At 43.4% G+C, this 24,559-nt stretch overlaps 1 protein-coding gene across 1 annotated transcript in view; it reads left to right on the top strand.

The window, feature by feature from the left end:
* The first annotated feature begins 428 nt into the window (after positions 1-428).
* The window catches only part of GCFC2 (GC-rich sequence DNA-binding factor 2), a 48,036-nt gene continuing 23,905 nt past the window's right edge, over positions 429-24,559 (top strand). Inside the window, exons 1-5 of the mRNA XM_065401296.1 lie at positions 429-759; positions 2,875-2,985; positions 3,920-4,075; positions 5,168-5,389; positions 22,759-22,847. Coding sequence (XP_065257368.1) covers positions 429-759; positions 2,875-2,985; positions 3,920-4,075; positions 5,168-5,389; positions 22,759-22,847 — 909 coding nt within the window. The remainder of the gene's footprint in view (positions 760-2,874; positions 2,986-3,919; positions 4,076-5,167; positions 5,390-22,758; positions 22,848-24,559) is intronic.

Here is a 24,559-nt window from a genome sequence, read left to right as displayed (position 1 = left end):
CTGCAGCAAGGGAGGCAGGCCCCACAGATCAGCCCCTTGCACTGCACTATGCAGCCCGCCCTGACTCGTCCCCCTCACACACCCCCTTCTAACCCAAACGCTTCAGCAGAGACGCATTAACTCCCTGGGTTAAAACCCCTCCCCCTCAATCCAGCCTTTCAAGGGTTAAATAAGGAGCCGCCCCCTCTGACTAACTGGACAGCGCCCTAGTCTGCTCCGCCCACCCGATTCCCAGGGGGCGGGGGTCGCTTCCAGGGGGCGGGGCCATCTGGGTTTTTTTTTCAGCTGCACTTCCTGGGTACTCCTTACAGACGAGTGATGCTGCGCATGCGTATTTAGAGGAGTTGTGGAGGGAGTTACGTTCCCGGAGCAGGCTCGCGCCGTCGGAGCTTAACTCCTGTCGCGCGTTGTGACCGTTACCGGATAGAATGTTTAAGAGGCCCCCGCGGAACTTCCGGGGCCGCCAGAGAGTCGCATCCAGCTGTAGCAGCAGCAGTAGTGAAGGGGAGCCGGAGCATGGAGGGGAGCAGGGCACTGGCTCTGAGGCGGACCAGGGCGATGAGGAGCAGGAGCAGGGCCCTGCCAGTCCAGCCGCCGAGAGGCAGCCGCCCACAGAGGGGCCAGCAGGGGACATTAGGGGTCAGGAGGAAGAGGAGGATGGCGGCGGCGGCGGAGTGCCCCGAGGGGCAAACCCCAGAGCGGGGCAGGCGCGGGGAGAGATGGCCCTGCTGAGCTTCGGCGCCGACGAGGAGCGAGATGGTAAAGTCTGACGCCGGCTCCCTTCCGCCGTGCAGCGTGTGTGTGTGTGATAGGGCCGGGGGGGCTCGGGCCGAGCGGCCGCCGGAAGGAAGAGAAGATTTAGGAAGGTTAGAAAGGTGTATAATTAGACACAGCAAGAAGATAAGTGATGCAAAGACTAATAAAGTTAATGATGAGATAAAGCAAGAGTAAGCATGCATAACCAAGACCTGGCTATTTGACACTGCAAGATGTTGTTAAAGTTGTCTGTGGCTAAATATATGACTCATATGAAAGAGGTTTTGTGAAGGGGTGGGTCTGTACTCTTTTGTATGTAAACTCAAATACAACTGATCTCCCACACTAAATCTGGGCTGATCAGCAGTGATGCTGGAACTGCTGATGGTCCTTGGTGACTTCACTATGCACATATGATTTTTCTGGATTGGTTTGGAACTTCATGGCTACCTGACACTCATAGGGCTGTCTCATATGAGTGGACCCTACAACTATAAGGCTGCGCACATTCTGGATCTGATCTTTGGGTCATGGTTGTTTTATTATTTACGCTTACATTGTGATAATGCCTAAAAAAAACTGTACAAACATATAATAAATGACAGTCTCTGCCCCAAAGAACTTAGAGCCTAAAAGACAAGGGTCAGGAGTGTAGTATGAAGGAATGGATGTTATCCCTCTGTTATGGACTGAGGCCCAGACATCAAACTTACATTGATTTCAGTGGGAGTTAGGTGCCTAAATACCACTGAAGACCTGAGGTGACTGTTGTTTCGTTTTGTTTAAGATTATCTTGCCCTGATAAAGTAAGGGGACCTGTTTGAATGGTCAGCCTTCTATAAATCCATGGTACTCCCACATCTTGAATACTGCGTGCAGACATGGTTGCCCCATCTCAAAAAAGATATATTTGAATTGGAAAAGGTTCAGAAAAGGGCAACAGAAATTATTAGGGGTATGGAACGGCTTCCGTATGAGGAGAGATCGATAACACTGGGACTTTTCAGCTTGGAAAAGATGACTACGGTGGGGACATGATTCTATAGACCTCAATCATGACTGGTGTGGAGAAAGTAAAAAAGGAAGTGCTATTTACTCCTTCTCATAACACAAGAACTAGGGGTCACCAAATTAAATTAATAGGCAGCAGGTTTAAAACAAACAAAAGGAAGTATTTCTTCACACAACACACAGTCAACCTGTGGAACTCTTTGCCAGAGGATGTTGTGAAGGCCAACACTATAACAGGGTTCAAAAAAGACTAGATACATTCATGGAGGATAGGTCCATCAATGGCTATTAGCCAGGATGGGCAGGGATGGTGTCTCTAGCCTCTGTTTGTCAGAAGCTGGGAATGAGCGACAGGGAATGGATTGCTTGATGATTACCTGTTCTGTTCATTCCCTCTGGGGCACCTGGCATTGGCCACTGTTGGAAGACAGGATACTGGGCTAGATGGACCTTTGGTCTGACCCAGAATGGCGGTTCTTATGTTCGTAAGTCTGATTTCACTGAGGGAAAATGTTCATCTCTGTGAGCAGTTCAGTAGAACTCTAGAATATTGTGTTCTTCTCAGTTGTTAGTGGCCCATAAATGTCTTAATGCTTGAGAGGTGAAAGAGTTAGAGCACCTGTGGTGACACTCTTGAACTAGTCTAACCTTATGCACTGTAGACTTTTAAAGACTGTATGCCATGATCATACACATGTAGACCACTGATTATTGATTTTATAAATGTGTATTGTAATCTTTTAACACCTTCAAATCCCTCTTCAAAATTCTCTTGTTGTGATCCTTACAAAAAACGTGACAATAGTTAGGCTGTAGTCTCAGTACACTAACAGCTTATCATGTTGACTAATATTGTCTCATTGTTTACTTGTACTACCCTATCTGTCTATATCTGTTTGTTGTCTCTTGTCTTGTACTTGGATTGTAAACTCTTTGGGGCAGTGACACTCTTTTGTTCTGTGTCTGTACAGCACAGTGTGGTCCTGGTCCATGACTAGGCCTACTAGGCACTATGGTAAGACAAATAATAAAATGTTTCAAATGTGATGATGTTGCTTTGTAAATACATTGTTGTTTACACGGATTTTTTTTTTTTTTCTCCTACAGAGGGTGAGGAACTCTTTAAAATAAAGAAACCATCTCTTAACACAATAACATTTAGAATGCAAAAGAAAGAAAACCCACACTCTGCAGTCAGAGAAGCTGAAAGAAGCAAAGGTAAGTACTTGGCTACTTATTGGGTGTATTTTACACTGGTTGTTTGTAAAGCATTTTGAGATCCACGAAGGAAGGGTGTTGTAGCAAGTATTGTTATCAGATGTATTGTTTTATATTAATAACTTACAAGAATGAGTTTATGGTTGAAAACCATTGAATTTAAATGTATATCCCGAAACATAATGAGCATAGGGTCTGATTCTGTACCTATTTAAGTCATCTGCCAAACTCCCATTGACTTTGTAGGAGTAGGATCGGGCACTTAGGCTGACCTTGAGAGGAGCTGACCACCTGGAACTCCCATTGTAAATGGAGATTAATGGAATTTGTAACTGCCTAGTAGTCTCAGGATTTGGTCCTAGGTAGTAGTTTCTCAACGATTTTAGCATTTTCATTTTTTAGAAGTGGGCCTCAGATTTCATTAATGAGAGACGGCACAACCTGTTATTAAAAACTAGTCACAATCTAGTAACTTACAGTACTGTTACTTCAATAACTTGCTTTTATTGAATATATATTTTATGGAATTATAACAAAGTAGTAGTAACAAATGTGAAATACTGACAGACTATTTGTACTATGCTGTAATGGCCTTTTTGATGAAGGTATAAATCATGTTAAGAATCCCCTAAAATCATCTGAATTTAGAACAAAGAATTGAAGTGAAAAATACATGAATTTGTATGATGATGCCTTACTTTACTGTGTCCTAAAATTTTGCTTTTGTTGAGATTCATACTGTAACTAAAAATACTGCCTTAAATCTTTGAAGACAATGGGATTGCTTAATGTGTAAATTTTAAGCACAGGTAAGTCTTTTCAGGGTGAGGGCTTGATTGTTATTGATAACCCATTAAGAAACATCATATATCTAAAGACATTTTCAGTAGCTGAGACAAAAATCCTGGGTCCTGGTTTTTCTCCTTGAATACAGAAATCTTCCAATCGGAGTCTAGAATAATTAACACTACTGATACATGTGAGACAGAGGAGGAGGATGAGCACTACTCATCAGCCAGTGAAGATTACAATAGTTCAGCCTCTGAAACTCAATCCAGCCCTCCACAGAAAAGGAAGGATTTATCAGCAGGTTTGTAACTAATTATGAGCAGTGACTACATACTGCACGTAGTCTTGCAGATTGCAGAATATTCAAAGTACTGTTTAAAACACTGGATGCTGTTACACTAATGTATATTTAAAGTAACTTCACTGAAATCCTTGTATATCAAGGACATTTATTCCAGAGTTACATTGGTGTAACTGAGAGCACAATTTGCCTTTACAGTCTATTGTCAATCTTGTCCCTTGGGATAGATATTTAGCATGATGATATGATAGAAAGCCCCGTAATATTTATAGTAATGAAATAAAAGAAAAGGTAAAATTAGATATCATTGGGTTTTTTTATAACTATGTGCTGAAACAAAACCAAAAACCTCTATTATAGATCACTTGCCATAACTAGGCATTTGGCTAGAAGAGAAATGATGGGTTTAAGGTTATGATCCTTTCTAATCTCATTTTCATTTTTAATAAACAGGAAATTAAATGCAATAAAACTTTATTAATGCAGCATTAAGGATGCATGTTTAGAGACTAATAATCCAGGAATGCAAACATTAAGGTACTTCTAGTAGTAATCCTTTTTCATTTTCATGTATGATATAGATTAGTAGTTTAGCACACTTTTCTTTTTCCTTACTGCTCATATTTTAATTTGCAGCCTTAAGCATACTTTAATAATATTTTTGCCTTGATTATATTTTTGAGACTTAGGACTGGCAAAATGAAGAGAATTGTTATGCTTACAAAATGCACCTCCATTTATGGCATAAATACTGGAAACTTTTATTTAGGTGGTTGTGACTTTTAAGACTACTGTGGCCTTTGTTTTGAGGGTCTGAAAACTACTGGAAAGTAAACATGTAGTTGGAGCAGCAGGGGTATGGAAGTGGTCCTCAATATTTGTGATCTTTCAAGTTGTGGCTCTCGGACTGTAGAAATAACATGCACAATTATCTCAATTTATCATTAACAATGTATTGCAGAAAAAAGCCCCAAACTCCTAATGTGTTACTATACTTTGGAGAAAAAACATTATATAATTAAGTTTGTCATGAGGAGTAGTATTGAATTTTTCTCTTAGTCTCTTACCTTAGGTTCTTTCTGTTCATTACAGGTAATATACCTGATGCAGCTTATATCCAGGTTGCTTGTAGGAAACGTCAGTTGGCCAGGACTCAGGGTGACTATATTCCACTGGACACATCACATCGTGCTCCAGTCTCTCAGAAAAAAGCATGCAGTGATACAGAGAGTGAGGATGACTCTGATCATGACACGATTCTCCACTTCGCTCCCAAAACAAAAACTCTTAGGCAGAGGATGGCTGAATATATAGGTAAGTTTAAGCCTGTTTACCAGGGCATAAAAATGGCAAAACTTGAACTGTCTGAAGAATATGAAATGCACTAAAAGAGTGCAGTTCTAGGCTCTGTTTGTAAAAAGGGTGATGCAGACCCTTATTGCCCTTTTAGGGCTTTACTACGTGGGTATATTAAATCAGATTAACTTTAGTTAGTTCACTTTACAGCGCCTTATGTCCACAAACAACTTTTTTTAAGTGATTACTTGGCATCTTAGGTCACAGTAATAATCATCCTCCTCGGAACAGGAGTAACTCCACTTTGCAGAGAGTTTTCTTTCTTTAAGTTTGGGTGGATGCATTCCTAACTACTCTCCTTCTGGCAGTCCTGTAACTACTATCCCACACTACAGTGCTTTACTTCTGGACTTGCCTGTCTTGTATCTGTGTGCCATCCACTCCCCTGGGGTCATCTTAACTAGATGTCATCTCTCAGTTTAAATGCTGGCACGCAACCAAGAATGCACATGTTTGATATCGGATAATAGTGAGTTCACATACTCCTTATAGTAGTCAGGCCAAACCCCTCTCCTCAGCCAAGTTTCTATGTGGGGTCATTCAGAGATCCAGGACTTGATTGCCCTCTTTGGAGAGCTGCATATTCAATCCCATCTGGAGAAGTCACTGGAATGCAGCCATCTACAAGACAGTTTGAGCAAATGAAGGCAAGGAGGCACTCCTGGAGCTGGTCCCAGTGCTGAGTCAAAGCAAAGGCACTCCAGTGGAAGTACCTGAGGACAAGGGACCAGAACAGGACTTCTGGTATTGCTCCCATATTCTGCCCATACTCTGAGGAACTGAACCACATTTTTTGCAAGTGAAACCACCACAGAACCCAAGACTTAGGTGCTTTGTGGAAAATTATCCACCACATAAGACAGCATGGTTGGCACCCAAAAAGCCACTGAAAGCTACCTTGACCTCATGTATGCCATGGGGATCCAACCAGGAGGAGACTTTTTCAGGGCAGCCAAGAATTGTATGACCCGACAGATTTGGACGCTACACAAGAACAGCATATGAATAGCCATACTAAAAATGCTGGGGAAGGGACTTATGCCCATAAGCATTATGTGCTGTATTACAACAGGACAGTATAGGGGGATGTTTGCTACTTCTTTCGGGGACCGGCTGTCCACTTCCATGTTGGGTGGAGCTAGAAACTCCCCCCCCCCCCCCCCTATTTTGCATTTAACACCCTGCCCCCAGCATGCTGAAAATGGCATCTGCGTCAGAGATTTAATGCTTTAAAGTTTTATTTCCTTGTGGTATCATGCTGCACAACCATCGGCCACACTTGCCAACTCCATAAACCTCTTCCTGAGCTGTGTCCTGTTTGTTCTGCCTCCCCGACCATGCCCTCCCTTATACACTGCTCAAGATGTCTGCACTGTGGGAATTAAAAAATGCATTGCACGGCAAATGTTTATTGTAGCAGCAGATACAGGGGGGGAAAAATAGAAAAGATTCATTATTTCACAGTTTCATTAATACTCAGCTTTTAGTAAAGTTGAGGATTCATGTGGTAAATGGCCCAAATCAGGTTGCAGAGTCATTTGAAAATGGGTTTAGAGCAGTTACTGTAGAATTTTATTTGTCAGAAAGTACACTTTTTTTAAATCTATTGGTATAGTAAAAGAGAACTTAAGCAGTATCTTTGCCTTTATTTTGGCACACACATTGCAAGGCAAAGCAGCACTCCTGGGACTGCCCGTATAGCTAGTGTTTCTGTTCCACTCCTGCACCAGCACGGGGACACTATCTTGGTAAATAGCAGTGCTGCGTAGCTTCCTGGTTTGCCCATTGACTTTTTGGACAGGCCCCTTCTTAATCTTCTGGGAACTCATCTCAGGGTAACATCCTTCACTGTAAGGACAGCCTGGAGGAGTGCACATGCACTAACCTGCTGATTGCTGCACCATACAACATCTCCCCCCGCCCCACCTAAAACCAGAACAGCCATCCAAACACCCTGTTTTTGTTACAGGGGGCCTATACAAGGGGAAGTAACTTGGAAATCTTCTTACTGTCTTGAAGTGAACCTCAGTGTGGGAAGAGATGATTGGAATAGCATTCTAAGATTGTGAGGAAAGAAACATTTTTGGCATGGTGATTAGGGTGGGGACAGTAAGTACTTGTGCTCTTTCTTATTTCCCGTAGCACCTGTAATGTCATGGCCCATGTGAAGAAGGGAGTTATCACCTGCAGAGTGGCTGACAAATCTTCAAGGGGGGGCGGCTGGGGGAATGACAAGAGAAGATCTGTCCCAGAAACTATTGAATTCATCCCAGCAGAGAGCCACATGGAAAGCCACAAAGACACAGTTGTGAAGGAGTGGTTTCCTGGAGCATTCTCAAAGGATCAAAATGGATTGAATGGCCCTGGACAGGGACATGAGTTAGACAGCTGTGATAGAGCACCTTTTGTTATAAAGGTCAAGCACTTTACCCAAACTTCCAGTGTTCTGGAAACTCAGAGAACACACCATCCTGGGACCACTATTTCAGTCAACCTACAACAATCAACCCTTGGACATGGAGAAGGAGCATTTTCTTGAGTGCATCACCTACAGGAGTTTGTGAGCGTTCCTTACTTTGGCCATGCCTCAGTTCCATTGGTGTTAAAGTTGCACCACATTCTCGTTTAGTTGTTGTTGTTTGTTGTGTTTCCCCCCCCCCCCCCCCTCAAGATGCAATGTGTTACCTGTTTTTTAACTGAATAAATTCATTTTGTTTTAACTTGGCTGAAATGTTCCATTGAGGAACAGCTCAACCCATAAATGACATACTATGGGAGGAGAGGATGTTATCATCAACTAACCAGAAGAAAACACAAACGCGTCTCTCTTGTTACAGTACATTTGTCCACCCTCCCCCCCCACCCCCCCCAGTGAGCCCTGACCTCAGTGGAGGAGAACAATGCATCCCTGACCCTATTTCCTTGACCACTTGGGGCATCTTGTAGAGGCACACTCTCGCGGTCTGTAATGTTCAGAAAGTCTCTCCGCTTCCTGCTCCTACCCATCCTCCAGGATCTCTCCCTTGCTCTCATTGATGTTATGTGAAATACAGCACACATTTAGCACACAATGAGGAGAAACATCCAGCTTTTTCATAAAGCAACACCTCCCCCTCCCCCCCTTCAGCCTTCTACAAGTACACTTCACTAGCATTCCATAGGTACTTGGAATACTCCTTTTTCTTGTCCAAGTGTCTACTGAGAGACTTCATAAGCCAAAAAAGCAGAGGGTAAGAAGGGTCTCCTAGAATGACAGGAGGAATCACAACTCCATTAATGTCTGTAGTGGTCTGGGGAGCAAAAATGTCCTCCTTCATTCCAGTAGCCTAGATTGTCTGTCTGATTTCTTTCCCTCCACCCAGGGAGAACTTTTTGCCAGAACAATTTATGTACTTTATCCTGGTATAAAATAAGATGAATGATATGGAATTCTTTACATTTTCAAAACTTATTGATTTTACAAGAAACCTGGTTAGCTGAGTCTGAAATCATAGTCTTTCTTGTTTTTGAATCCTTTCTCCAAGACTCACTCACTCTCACTCATGCCCGTCACCCCAATCGGGGTATGGGCCGCCAACCACAGATCTCCAGAGTCCTTTATCCTGGGCCATTTGCTCTAGCTGGTTCCAGGTATAGCCCATTTTTATGCTATCAGCCTGAAGGTCGCGTCGCCAGGTGTTTCTTGGACGGCCTCTTTTCTGCAGGTTGTTGCGCCTCATCTCTGCTGTGACCAGCGACGTCTTTCTTGACTCATACATGGTCCTCACGTTCCATGTACCGATGGTAATCCTCCTGGTTGCAAGAAGGATAATCGGCTTAGTGGCTTCCTCACGACTTTCACCACCCAGCGTCATGTGTCTTCGAGTTGAAGACCCTTCTTTTTCCAGGCTAAAAGTCTGTTATCTCTATTGTTGGCGTTTCTGTAGCAAGTTGATTTTTTACGGGGTGGAGTTGCTAGCCCCACGCCCAACCCTCCTCCTTTATCCTGACTTGGGACAGGCAGATGGCCCCAAAGGACCTCTCTGGTGGAGTTTTTCTCCAAGAAGGAAGCCAATTATCAAAAAGGAGTTTTGCATCAGGAGAACTTGTCACCTTGGTTTCCTTATGCCTAAGAGCCCAGATTTTACCTTGGGAATCAAAGGACAGACTATATTTTAAAAGACATTCCTGATCTGCAAATTTTAGTATTAAATGCCTACCTTCCACCCCATATCCTCCCTGTTTTATTGTGGGAGTGCCTGGACAAGCAAACTCATAGTAGGTCTTTTGTTCCCAATTGCTTGGCTAATTATTTTGGAAAATTAATGCTTAGATAGATTCTCCAATGAACTCAGTATCAGGGGAAGAAAACATTAAGGAGATTTTTGAACTTCCCCCTTGAAACTCTAGAGATCCAGTGTTTAACATCTCTGGACAAAAACCAAAGGCTTTAATAGATTAAATTTAATCTGATACCTGTAAATGGAAGGAGTGCAGGGGATAGAGAGAGCCATTTTACCTATATTTCATAAACTGGTGGTATTATTGATTATATTATTCCCATAATTAATTGACCCTTCTAAGGAGATTTTGCTATACTTTCTCGTACAGCTAGCGACCACCAATTTCTCTCTATAATGAATGATAATCTCCTTTTTTTTTAGAAAGAATTTTATTTCTTAGGGGTGAGGATTCCTTGATTACCTGTTTGGAACAACGTGGTTGTAAAACTAAAATGGACCCCAGACATTTGTGACACATTGTCTAGGAGATTGGAAGACTCTCTCTTAGATTTTTAAGAGCTGTAATAATTACTTCCGAGAACTCCTCTCAAATTTGTGAATGATAGGAGTTACTGGTAAAGTCCTCACAATCGCTAGTCTCTAAACAAATTGATTTTGGTTTTAATTATCCCCAAAATGCTTTCAAAGATAAGCGCACTTGGTTTGAGGAGGAAGGAAAAGTCTGCGTTAGCGCATAACGCTAATAGGGTAAGATGCAGTCCCTCTTCTAACTTGCTTCCTAATTTAGTAGCCACCAGAAGATGATATAAAGGTTTGATATAATAAAGAACAAGAATATTTTAGATCCTAGTGGAAGGATTTTGAAGAAGCAGCTAAACGTAAATTTTTTCCCCACGTTTTGGAAGATGGTGGACTTGAGCTCTGGTAGATCCAGCTGAGAATCACCATATTAATGACTGAGTCCAGTAGCACATTTTGGCCAGGCCTTTGATTCTCCCCACCCAATTTTTTTAATCTAATTCTACTATACTTGATGTAATGAGGAATCTTCTTTGATTTACCACTCTGTCCTCCAGAAATGTACAATAAAATTCAGTCATTTATTTTAGCCCAACAACAGAAAAAAAGCTCCAAAGGAGGATTTCTCCTTTCTGAAGTTTTTTGGAAGAATCTTGATGGGTGGTCCACATGTAACGTTGCACTCCATAATGTTTATGGAAATATGTTTAAGGATAAATATGATGTAACTGGAATATGCGTCATGCAAAAGGTCTCTTGTAAGGTATCATTACAAAGCTTATAATCTACTGAGTGTGTTCATCCTATTTGTATGAATGTATCATTCTTGTATCTGAAACTAGGAATATGAAGCACAACTCTGAGGTCCTATTGTAATTATGCAAAGTGTGGGCCATTGATGGTGGTTTAGAATCTTGATGGCTCCCATTGACTAGGACAATTGACTGTAGATTGCTGTTTACCTGCAAGCCTCCACTGCATACGTGTGGGCCAACCCTGGAAGAATGGGAGGGGGCTCACAGGACATGTGAACATGTCACATGATACTGGAATCCATCTTAAACCTGGTGCTTTTCCATTGAGAAGGAGGGGTGGGAACCCAGAGAGGCAAAAGATTCCCGCCTTGTGCCAAAGATATAAAAGGGGGTGGAACAGAATAAAGGGGGCTGCTAGTCATGAGAAAACCCCGGCTTACCATCTGAGATGTCTGCTGGAACTAACAAGAACTGTACTAGGAGATAGTAATGGGCCCAGACTAGGAAGGAGTCTAGTCTGTGCAAGAAGCTTATTGGAACATCTCTAAGGGTGAGATTTACCTGTATTCAGTTTCTTAATGTATTAGGCTTAGACTTGTGTGTTTGGTTTTATTTTGCTTGGTAACTTGCTTTGTTCTGTCTGTTATTACTTGAAACCACTTAAATCCCACTTTTTATACTTAATAAAATCACTTTTGTTTATTAATTAACCCAGAGTAAGTGATTAATACCTGAGGGAGCAAACAGCTGTGCATATCTCTCTAACAGTGTTATAGAGGGCAATTTATGAGTTTACCCTTTATAAGCTTTATACAGAGTATAACGGATTTATTTGGGGTTTGGATCCCATTGGGAGCTGGGTGCTGAAGATAGGAGTACTTGCTGAGCTGTTTTCAGTTTAGTCTGCAGCTTTGGGGGCATGGTTCAGACCCTAGGTCTGTGTTGCAGCAGGCTAGCGTGTCTGGCTCAACAAAACAGGGTTCTGAAGTCCCAAGCTGGCAAAGAAAACGGGCTCAGAGGTCTTTTCAGTACATCAGGTGACAGTCCCAAGGGGGTCTCTGTGACCGAACCAGTCACACCACATTCATGGCTAAATTATTTACTGTCATTTTTCACACTGGATGGATTCTATCTGGCTGGAAGTCTAGTATCATAGTTCCTATTTTTAAAAGGGGGGACAGAAAGAATCCTGCTTCATAGAGATCTGAGCCTGGTAGATGTGGCACAGAAAATTAATTCTAGATTTTTACTATCTAAACTTGAAATATGGATTTTTAGACACTAATTTACTACATATAGAGCAGTCCGGCTTTAGGGCTGGTAGAGCCAGAATTGACAAGGGTTTTATCATATGATTTATAAGTCTAGTGCTCTCAACCATGGTATATGCTGCTTTCATAGATCTAAAGATGGTATTTGATGCTATTAACCGAGAAACTTTGGGCAGAACTAAGAAGGATGTGTACTGATCTAAGACTTTTGAATATTCTAGGGGCTCTACATCAGGGCAATATGACAAGTGTAAGAACTAAAGTCAATGGAGACTGTAGTTCACATTTCCCCTACTTTTCTAGCATGTCTTTTTAATTTATGTATTAATGATAGATAATTTCCTGATGGTCTGACAAGGAAGTCCTTTACCACTGCACTGAACTGATCCAGACCTATCAAACTAAAACTGGTGAGAGAGATTTCAGTGAAGGATGAGATTAAGTTTCCCATAGAATCAATACCAAAAAAACCCTTTTTTTGGTAAGAGAATTATTTTAAAAGTCGCATTCTAATTAATGTCGAGGGAGGGAATTGGCCTCCCACTACGAATTTGCAGATCTAAGGATCATCAGTACAAAAGAGGGGTGGGGACACATGAGAAACTGCTTCACTTTTAAGTGCTACTACAAATTAATGATGTAAGTATCAATAAAAACCAGTATTAAGTGCTTCCCTAGAGGAAAGAATAATCGGACTCATAGTTCTAGAATGAGAGAACACTGACTAATTGATGGTATCACAGACACTGAGTTGAGGTGTATAGTGGGTAGTCAATGGAATTTGCTTACAGGGCAAATTCTCTAGTTGGTTGATTAAATGGGAGGTGTTTGTGCAGAACAGTAGTTATTCTGCTTATTAAAGCCCAGTTGGCAGGATTTTCTAGCACCAGGAAAAGGTATAAAATTAACACCCTAAATGTAAAATAAACACGAAATTTAAAAACAAAATGGAAATAGCAAGTGATGCCGATTGGTTTGCTTGAATGTTGTACCCTCTGACCAGTCTTCATCTCTTTTGTCTTTTTAGATTGTAAACTCATCTGAGTGGGAAACATGTTATTCTAATTGTTTGTCAGCACAAAGGGGCTCCAATGTGGATTTGCACCATTGGTTGCTACTGCTACATAAATAATCAAATGTGCAAACGATAGCAGACCAGCAGCATACAAGCAGTGTGTAAAATACTTGTAACATAGCAGCTGGTATTTATATGCATTACTGCTGTCCATGGGTTGGAATCAGCCCCACTCAGCATTTATCAGGTTCCTTGATGGAAGCCTGAAAACAGGATATTAAGAAGTGCTAATACTCCTAACAGCTAGTAATGAACACAGGATAATAGAAGTTATAGATAAAAGGCTCTTACTGTTGCTATCTCTCATGATTTTGTCATAAGTCTCAATAATTGTTTTCCTTAAAGCCACAGCTCCTAGAGTCAAGTAGAATCATAGAATATCAGGGTTGGAAGGGACCTCAGGAGGTCATCTAGTCCAACCCCCTGCTCAAAGCAGGACCAATTCCCAACTAAATCATCCCAGCCAGGGCTTTGTCAAGCCGGGCCTTAAAAACCTCCAAGGAAGGAGATTCCACCACCTCCCTAGGTAAAGCATTCCAGTGCTTCACCACCCTCCTAGTGAAATAGTGTTTCCTAATATCCAACCTAGACCTCCCCCACTGCAACTTGCGACCATTGCTCCTTGTTCTGTCATCTGCCACCACTGAGAACAGCCGAGCTCCATCCTCTTTGCAACCCCGCCCCTCAGGTAGTTGAAAGCAGCTATCAAATCCCCCCTCATTCTTCTCGGCTGGAGACTAAACAATCCCAGTTCCCTCAGCCTCTCCTCATAAGTCATGTGCTCCAGACCCCTAATCATTTTTGTTGCCCTCCGCTGGACTCTTTCCAATATTTCCACATCCTTCTTGCAGTGTAGGGCCCAAAACTGGACACAGTACTCCAGATGAGGCCTCACCAATGTCGAATAAAGGGGAACGATCACGTTCCTCAATCTGCTGGCAATGCCCCTACTTATACAGCCCCAAATGCCATTAGCCTTCTTGGCAACAAGAGCACACTGTTGACTCATATCCAGCTTCTCGTCCACTGTGACCCCTAGGTCCTTTTCTGCAGAACTGCTACCTAGCCATTCGGTCCCTAGTCTGTAGCAGTGCATAGGATTCTTCCGTCCTAAGTGCAGGACTCTGCACTTGTCCTTGTTGAACCTCATCAGGTTTTTTTGGCCCAATCCTCTAATTTGTCTAGGTCCCTCTGTATCTGATCCCTACCCTCCAGCGTATCTACCATGCCTCCCAGTTTAGTGTCATCTGCAAACTTGCTGAGAGTGCAGTCCACACCATCCTCCAGATCATTAATAAAGATATTAAACAAAACTAAAAGTAGGATATGTGATAATTTCAACCTTCCTTCTTAAATAAAAAAATAAATATCTAACCCTCATGACTGTGGAGAAAGCTTCAAAATGTGATCCCAGTACATCGTAGAGGCTCAAAAAGCAGAAGGCAAATTAAAAGAACACCAAATCTATTTGGCTTTTAAGGCATAAGGTTATATTTAAAAAAAATCTTACGATTTTTTTGTAAGCCGGACATGATTTTTGAACATTTGGGGTTGCCAATACCGGGAATCCTTCCTTTCCACATATTAGATAGTGTCCATTTAAGAAAAATGGACCTCCACCTAGTTAGCAAAATCACTAGCTTCCCATAGTGTCCCACCCCAAATTCCATCTATTTCAGCAGAAGGTGGAGGGACCTATCCCTGGCCTTTGAACATCTAGAACCTGAGTGGCTGTTCAGATACTACAGGGACGGGAGTGGTGTAAGCGGGCAAGATCAGCTTGGTGGAGCCGGTGTTTGCTGGGTTGGGGCGGTGAGTGGCTCTGGCCGGGCCCTGAGCCCCACCTCCCTGGCTCTGGGGTCCCGCGGGAGCAAGGGGGCTCGAGGAGGGGCGGAGGGGCACCAGGAAGAGGGGTGGTCCCCCTCCCCCCGGCGTGCCGGCTCGGATCTGTGTGGGGCTGTTCTGGCTCCTGGCCGGGGGGAGGGTGTATCCGGGCTGCACGGGGGCCCGGCAGAGAAATCGGAGGGGCCCCGGGCTGTGGTCGAGCAAGGCGGTTCCCTCCCCGCGCTCTCCGCCCAGCAGGAGCGGGAGGCCATTCAGTGCCCTGCTTGGGGCACAGCCCTGCACCCACCCCGAGTGCCGGATACTGGGCCTCTCCCTGGTGACATTCACCTGCCCCTGGCTCCCTCCCAGGTGGGGCCTGTCTTGTCCTTAGTGGCTCCTCTTGGGCTATGTCTACACGACTGACTTCCCGTCGTGTAGCTGTGCTGGGAAAAGCCCCGACGGTAGACACCCGTTATACGGGGGCAAGCAGAGTTTCACCCCTAGAGCTGGGTCTAATTTGTGGGTAAATAACATCTAAGTCTTCCTACGCTGGCAAAGTGCCCCTAGTGTGAAACTTATCATTTGGGCAAGCCAGTGCAGATAAGGTTCAGCGTGGGGGGGCGTCAGAGCTGGGCCTAGTGTCAGTCCATGTGCTGTTGCTGCCCCAGAGGAGCTGGCCTGTGGGTCAGGGGAGAAGAGGGCTATTCTCAGTGATTTCACAACTGGCTTCAGCAGGACTAGTAGACAGTACCCAGAAGTACCATCAGCTTTGTGTCTGCAATGTGCATGTGACAAAACGGGGTACTTAAATGAGTATGCTCAGAGCCAAACCATACAGCAATACTATGGCAATGTCTAGGTCAGGGATTGGCAACCTTTGGCCCGCGGCCCGCCAGGGTAAGCTCCCTGGTGGCCCGGACCGGTTTGTTTATCTGCAGCATCTGCAGGTTCGGCCGATCGCAGCTCCCACTGGCCGCGGTTCGCCGCTCCAGGCCAATGGGGGCTGCGGGAAGCGGCGTGGGCCGAGGGATGTGCTGGCCGCCGCTTCCCACAGCCCCCATTGGCCTGAAGCAGCAAACCGCGGCCAGTGGGAGCTGCGATCGGCCAAACCTGCGGACGCGGTAGGTAAACAAACCGGCCCGGCCCGCCAGGGGGCTTACCCTAGCGGGCCGCCAGCCAAAGGTTGCCAATCCCTGGTCTAGGTATTGCAGTGACTGATAAGAAGTACACCTCTACCCCGATATAACGTGGTCCTCAGGAGCCAGAAATCTTACCGCCTTATAGGTGGAACCGCGTTATATCAGGGTAGCGGCTGCAGGGCTCCGGTGGTGATTTAAAGGTCCCGGGGCTCCCTGCAGCAGCCGGAGCCCCAGGCCCTTTAAAGCGCCGCCTGAGCCCCGCTGCCGGAGCCCCGGGGTAGCGGTGGCAGGGCTCCAGCTGTGACTAAAATTACAGCTCACAGGAGACTAACCTATTACACCTCTACCTGCATTGTATGCGAATCCATGTTATATTGGGTCACGTTATATCGGGGTAGAGGGGTAGCCTGACATCATGGACTTTTCCACATCACCCCCATGTTAATATTAGTGAATCTTCCACAGTGGTCATCAAGGTCATGCAGTACCACAGAGAAATACCTTTTCCTCTTGATCAAGTCTTTGACTTGTGTGTGTGTGTGTGAGAGAGAGAGAGAGAGAGAAAAATAAGGAAATCTGTCCCATGAATAGCCCCGCTTCATTTTGGGAACTCCATCTTTGCAAAGCTGTCAAGGTTCCTTCCCCACTCTGAACTTTAGGGTACAGATGTATGGACCTGCATGAAAACCTCTAAGCTTCTCTACCAGCTTAGATCTGCTTTTGCTGCCACCACTCCCAATGTGCTAACTCCCTTCCCTGGGTAGCCTTGAGAGACTCTCCACCAATTCCCTGGTGAACACTGATCCAAACCCCCTTGGATCTTAAAACAAGGAGGAATTAATCATTCTCTCCCCCCTCCCCCCTTTACCAATTCCTGGTGAGTCCAGATCAATCCCCTTCGTTCTTAAAACAAGGAAAAATAAATCAGGTTCTTAAAAAGAAGGCTTTTAATTAAAGAAAGAAAGGTAAAAATCATCTCTGTAAAATCAGGATGGAAAATAACTTTACAGGCTAATCAAACTTAAAGAGCCCAGAGGAACCCCCTCTAGCCTTAGGTTCAAAGTTACAGCAAACAGAGGTAAACAGTCTAGCAAAAGGTACATTTACAAGTTGAGAAAACAAAGATAAAACTAACACGCCTTGGTTGGCTGTTACTTACAAGTTTGAAATATGAGAAACTTGTTCAGAAAGATTTGGAGAGCATGGATTGATGTCTGGTCCCTCTTAGTCCCAAGAGCCAACAACCCCCAAAACAAAGAGCACAAACAAAAGCCTTCCCCCCCACCAAGATTTGAAAGTATCTTGTCCCCTTATTGGTCCTTTGGGTCAGGTGTCAGCCAGGTTACCTGAGCTTCTTAACCCTTTACAGGTAAAAGGATTTTGGAGTCTCTGGCCAGGAGGGATTTTATAGTATTGTACACAGGAGGGCTGTTACCCTTCCCTTTATAGTTATGACAAAAGCCATAAAGGACCTGTGCGTTGCCACACTCTGACATGGTATGGCAACACCCTCCTCATAGCATCCATGACAACAACCTCAACAGTTGAGCTACCACCACCAAACAAATTAATTACTGACTGATAGTAACCAGGGGAGATGAACTTCCAGAGGGTGATGGCAACATGCTTCTCCATGTTGAGGGGAATTCTCATGTTGGTGTTCTGCTGTAGCTGTGGGGTGAGCACTGTACAGATCCTCTAGGAAAATGGCCTTTGTTATCCTGAAGATCTGCTACCATTGCTGGTATCCTGGTCTGCATTACTTCCCCCGGTCACTGCTAGTTGGCCAAACCCAAAAGCATTGGTCCATTGAATAAAGTTGCTCCAGATAAATGCCCTGCAGAAGTAACTGCTTGATTTCATTTTCCTGCTCCTCTTCCATTAGCTGTATTACTGCAGCATCAAAAGCCCTATGAGACCACAGAGCCAAATCTGTCTGTCTCCATGACTGAAAATGCGTTTGCATTATCCTGTTTGTATAAATGACTGTCATGATCACGGTGCTCAGCAGCCTGTCATCCATACTACCTCGACAATGGTGCTGGCAAAATTAATGGATGACAGGAGGAGAAGCATGGAAGTCTGTTCATTTGACCCTGAGATCCAGCCTTCTTATAGTTTCTGGTAGGCATACCACAGGCACCATGGGAATAATCTGAGTTTAGGGCTGGGTGATGGAACATTGCATCATGGGATATGTGCCCAGAATGCACTTGAGTTAACCACTCAGCAGAGCTGTGTGGATGCAGTGATTAACAAGGAAAATACCTTGGGGTGGTATAACAAAGTGGTGTGGAGGTAGGTAGGTAGTCCAATATATGCTACCACAATAACTGGCTCAGATTTTTATTCAGTATGACTTTTTATGCATTCAAGAATGGTGTTTTGTTACTTGACTGCTAAGAGTTTCAGAGTAATATGTTTTTTTATAGCACTTTATAAATGTTGACTAATCCACATAACACCATTATGAGTCAGATAATTTACATCAAAGATTTTACTGTTCTAGTCACCGTGCCCTGCTCTGATGTATACTGCAGTCCCCCAGATTCATCTTGTACAATTGTTTAATGTATGTTGCACTCTTGTAGTGGATGAGTGGTTATCAAGAGCATTGTTGTTTTACATTATCTGCTGAATAAATTTTTCTGACCATTATCATAGCCTGATCAAATGATTTTATGCCCTGTTGTCTTTCTCCTTTCGATTAATTTGCCTCCCTTCTCTATCCCAGTTTAATACTTTCATGTTTTACATTTTATTTCTTCTTGGTTATTAAAACTTTTTAAAGTAAACAAAATCATTTTCAATGCTGCTCAGAGGACTTTCCCTAGTGACTTCTCTCCAGCTTAAACCTTTTTTGTCTACAGGTACCATTAGCTTTATATAGTCAAGTTAATTACATTATTTAAATAATGTAGATTGCCTGGACCATGGTAATGACCATGTAGATTAGTTTTTATGCTATACTGTCACATTTTTGTTACTTCAGGTAAATTATATCCATGGCTCCTCTTCCTTTCTCTTCAGCTCTTTTTCAACCCTCAAAAGATCACATTTCTTAAATGTGACCTGCTTTTTGGGAATCCATGCTTTTGAAGGAGTCAGTCAAGTAGTTTAAGACCAAAATGTGAACTTCTTAAAAGCGTGGTTATACCTGAAAGAGTGACAATCTGAAAATGCCAGAAGGGGAGTGCCATGTTTGTTGACTGAAGAATAAGGACGTTGTGTAGTGTTTTTTTTTTTTTTTTTTTTTTTTTACAAAAACATGCCCCTCAAGTTATCCATTTTGATATTAACAATATTTTTAAATTCTGTATATTTTATTTGTCAAAATAACAGTATAATCATGCCAGTTACAAGTATTTTGGTAATTTATTTCAAAATACCTGTCAGCAAGTATGTCTGTAACAATACAGACAAAAAAAATATTTCCTGAATTTTTTTGACAAATAGATTCCTTACTAGGCATATTAATACAGAACTTTGAGTAATAATTCATTTAAACTACAATCCAGAAATATATTTCCTGCACCCCTGAGAAGCAGTGCAAAGGCTTGGGGGCACCAAGGGTAATGGAGGAGCTGAGGGAGAGGGAAGTAATTGCTGAGAAGGAGCCTGGGAGTGAACCTGGAGTGTTGTTGGGTGTGGTGGGAGAAGTATGGAACAGATTTATTTTGCGGGGGGAGGGATTGTTAGGGAGTTGGGGAGCCTCCCCCATGCAGACCCTGGCTGATACCTAGTCTCTCCCATTCAGTCCAGTACATCTGCCACTGTCCACGTATGTCCCTGCACTCCCACTCCCCCGTTACCTCACTCAGCCAGGCATAGCTGCCCCTTTCTCCATGTGTCCCTGCACCCCCACTTCCATTCAGCCACTGTCTCCATGTTGTCACCCCACTAGCTCCTGTGCCCCCCAGTCTGTCCCCCAACTAGCCCTTCTAAACCCCACAGTCTGTGTGACCCCCCCCAGCAGCACCATGTGCCCCACTCTGTTCCCTCCTACCCATATCCCATGCCTTCTCACCTGGCCGCACTGGTAGGGTGCTGTGAGGAAGGCTGCCTCTGCCCCCTCCCTCTCTGTGGCTGGCTGCTCCTACCTGTGAGCCAGCTGCCCTCTCTTTGGGTGCCACACAAGCCCCTGGTGGGCGAAAGGTGTAATTGCAACTTCCCTTCACCACCCTGTCAAAATCAATTATTCTGCAGGGTGTGTGTGTAATCTCCGGGGGACACTAATTCTGGGCTTGTGCAGTGGGGCAGAATTCCACCAGAAGTAACTCGAGAGGGATTAAAGGGGTCTAAGGTGTAGCCATTACATTGACTTTCAATAATGTTCATATCCATTCTGTTTGGTTAACCAGTGAAAGGATGTTTTTTTCTAACTGTCAGCATTGCAAATTCAACCTGGGATCAGAAAGTTGAGCTCTGTTCTTTCTGCTCTCGATTCTGCAGTTAGAACATAGAGCCCAATCCTGCACTCCTTATTCAAGTGAGGTTTATAAGATGAGAACTTAGTTAATAGTTTTGTTGATGAGTAAGCTAGAATAGATTCCAGCTCACTGTCCCAGAACTGTACAAAAGAAATAGATAGTAAATTAAATGCTTTTTGTCACTAAGATTAATTAGCTCATATGATTTAGAAAACTGACAAGGAATTCTTGTATATGAAGTTGCCACTTCTATACTCTCTTTTGAGAGGATAGTAGGGCTGTTAATTAATCACAGTTAACTGGCGCGATTAACTCAAAAAAATTAATCGTGATTTAAAAAAATTATTGCGATTAATTGCAGTTTTAATCACACTGTTAAATAATAGAATACCAATTAAATTGTATTAAATATTTTGGATGTTGTTCTACATTTTCAGATATATTGATTTCAATTACAACACAGAATACAAAGTGTACAGTGCTCACTTTATATTATTTTTATTACAAATATTTGCGCTGTAAAAATGATAAACGAAAGAAATAGTATTTTTCATACAAGTACCATAGTGCAATCTCTTTATCGTGAAAGCGCAACTTACAAATGTAGATTTTGTTTTGTTTTGTTTCATAACTGCACTCAAAAACAAAACAATGTAAAACAATTAGAGCCTACAAGTCCACTTAAAGAGCATCATCAGCATGGCTGCATGAAGGGACATATGAATATCTAGCGCATCTGGCACGTAAATATCTTGCAACGCCGACGACAACAGTGCCATGTTCTCACTTTCCAACAAGCGGGCAGCATTATTTCCTGCAAATGTAAACAAATTTGTCTGATTTCAGAGTGGTAGCCGTGTTAGTCTGTATCAGCAAAAACAATGAGGAGTCCTTGTGGCACCTTAGAGACTAACAAATTTATTCTTCAACAAAAAAAATTTCAAAAACAGACTTCAGCAAGAAACTGCAGAACTGGAATTAATTTACAAACTGGACACCATCAAATTAGGCCTGAATAAGGACGGAGTGGATGGGTCACTACAAAAAATAATTTTCCCTCTGCTGATACTCACATCTTCTTGTCGACTGTTGAAAATGGCCGACGTCCACCTTGATTGCATTGGCCTCAGTAGCACTGACCCCCCCACTTGGTAAGGCAACTCCCATCTTTTCATGTGATGTGTGTGTGTGTGTGTGTGTGTGTGTGTATATATATACTGCTTACTGTATTTTTCACTCCATGCATCTGATGAAGTGGGTTTTAGCCCACAAAAGCTTATGCCCAAATAAATTTGTTAGTCTCTAAGGTGCCACAAGGACTCCTCGTTGTTTTTGTTTGTCTGAGCGATTGGCTGAACAAGAAGTAGGACTGAATGGACCTGTAGGATCTAAAGTTTTACATTGTTTTATTTTTTAATGTTATTTTTTGTACATAATTCTACATTTGTAAGTTCAACTTTCATGATAAAGAAATTGCACTACAGTAGTTGTATTAGGTGAATTGAAATAGTATTTATTTTGTGTTTTTCAGTGCAAATATTTGTAATAAAAAATAAATATAAAGTGAGTACCGTACACTTTGTATTCTGTGTCGTAATTGAAATCAGTATATTTGAAAATGTGGAAAAACATCCAAAATATTTAATAAAATTTAATTGGTATTCTATTGTATAACAGCGCGATTAATCGTGATTAATTTTTTTAATCGCTTTACAGCCCTAATAGAACAATAACAATCTGTATTTACATATATTTAGTATGGATTATATACAGTTTGATTTGCAAAATAAAATATCCCAATGTGTTTGTAGGGCACAGTATTTTATGCTTGCCCTGGCTCTGCAGAAACAGTTAACTAAGAAACTATATTCTCAGGGACTTAATTTTCAGTAGTGGTCTATTCCTGCTGCGGCCTTTAAATCCCACTTTGAGAATCCCACCTGTGCTGTTCTTTCTGCCTGTCCCATTTTCCCAGTAATACTTGTAGGAACAGCAGCAAATATTTTTGGGGATGGTGGTGGGAGTTCAGAAAGGATAGATGGAGAGAAAAACTACTATTGGTCATATAATTACTCTTACTTTTACTTCCAGTACCCAAGAGTGATGGAGCAAGTGAAGATGATGAAATACAAAACATGTGGGAAGAACAGCAACTAAAGAAAGCAGTCAGACTCCCACAGGTGATGTGCTTTTTCTTTCACTGTTGTTGCTTTTTGCTGCTATGCAAGATGGTTTGTTTTGGGAGCAATATTAGAGCTCCTTCTTCCTTGGTCATTGGACATGCTAATTCAGGGATCTGCAACCTTTGGCATGCGGCCCGTCAGGGAAATCCGCTGGCGGGCCGGGACGGTTTGTTTACCTGCAGCGTCCGCAGGTTCGGCCGATTGCAGTTCCCACTGGCCGCGGTTTGTCGTTCCAGGCCAATGGGGGCTGCGGGAAGCGGTGTGGGCTGAGGGATGTGCTGGCTGCTGCTTCCCGCAGCCCCCATTGGCCTGGAACAGCGAACCGCGGCCAGTGGGAGCTGCGATCGGCCGAACCTGTGGATGCTGCAGGTAAACAAACCGTCCCGGCCCGCCAGCGGATTTCCCTGACAGGACGCGTGCCCAAGGTTGCCGATCCCTCTGCTAATTCATTAGGTGGGAGGAGACTAGAACTAGGCGAAGAGTGTGGTAATGCAGATCAGCAATTTCTCATTGCTAGCTTATCAGAGGAACAGCATTGTCATTAGCCTCAAAGGAAAGGTGTATTACTTTTGGAAAGGCAAAGAATCTGTGTCAGCTAAAAGTCTGAGAATGAAACTCTGAGCTAAAGTATCTACTGTGATGTGCAGGATCTTAAAAACAAAAGTACTCACAAACCAAAATGTTAAAATGCCATCCTCTAAAAGCTACACTAATAAACTGTCAACAAGGGAAGAAATGTTAAATGGGGGAAGAAATACTGTCATAACACTTCCCCCCTTCCCCCCCGTACTAGATTGGTTATTTAACCTTTCTAAGGGCACTTTCCTGTGGCGTTCAACAGGGTTCCATCTTGTTTCCCTTTCTGTTCAATGTATACATGGGCATTTGGGAGGCTTTGTAAGAGAGTATGAACTATGGCACTTTCAATGTGCTGATGACCAAATAGGTGCTCCTTTAGCTAGTCTAGGTGAGATTGTGGCAGGTAAAAGAAACTGGCTGTCTAAAGCTCAATCTGGATATAATTGAAGGGATGCTGGGTTTATCTTCCCACTATATGTTTACAATCTGGTATTATTGGAAACCCAGCTCCTATTAGACCATTGTATGGCAGTTGTTTCTGGGAAGGCATTTTTTCCTCTGTCTGGCCAGGAAATTGCAACCATTTCTTTCAGGTGCAGACTTGGTTGCCATTATGCATGACTTTGTCACTTCAAGACTAGATTAGTGTGATACTGTCTACATTGACTAGACCAGGGGTGGGCAAACTTTTTGGCCCGAGGGCGACATCGGCTTGGAGAAACTGTATGGAGGGCCGGGTAGGGAAGGCTGTGCCTCCCCTAACAGCCTGGCCCCCGCCCTCTATCCGCCCCCTCCCACTTCCCGACCCCTGACTGCCCCCCTCAGAACCCCTAACCCATCCAACCCCCCCTGCTCCTTGTCCCCTGACCGCCCCCTCCCGGGAGGCTGCGGGTGAGGGGGGACAGCAGGGGAGGGGGGAAGGGGCTAGCCTCCTCGGCCGGGAGCTCAGGGGCTGGGCAGGACAGTCCAGCGGGCCGGATGTGGCCCGCGTGCCATAGTTTGCCCACCTCTGGACTAGACCTTAAATCAACTTGGAAACTGAAGCTGACCTAGAATGCAGAACATCTTTTCAAAGCTGTGATTGCCTGAAATCCTTCTTTTGTCATAATTACTTGCAACTTACACTTCCA

This window comes from Emys orbicularis, chromosome 3 (assembly GCF_028017835.1).
Source record: "Emys orbicularis isolate rEmyOrb1 chromosome 3, rEmyOrb1.hap1, whole genome shotgun sequence".
Taxonomy (NCBI): Eukaryota; Metazoa; Chordata; order Testudines; family Emydidae; genus Emys; species Emys orbicularis.
Note: the sequence above shows the minus strand (reverse complement) of the source record. Positions and strands in the feature narration are given on the sequence as shown.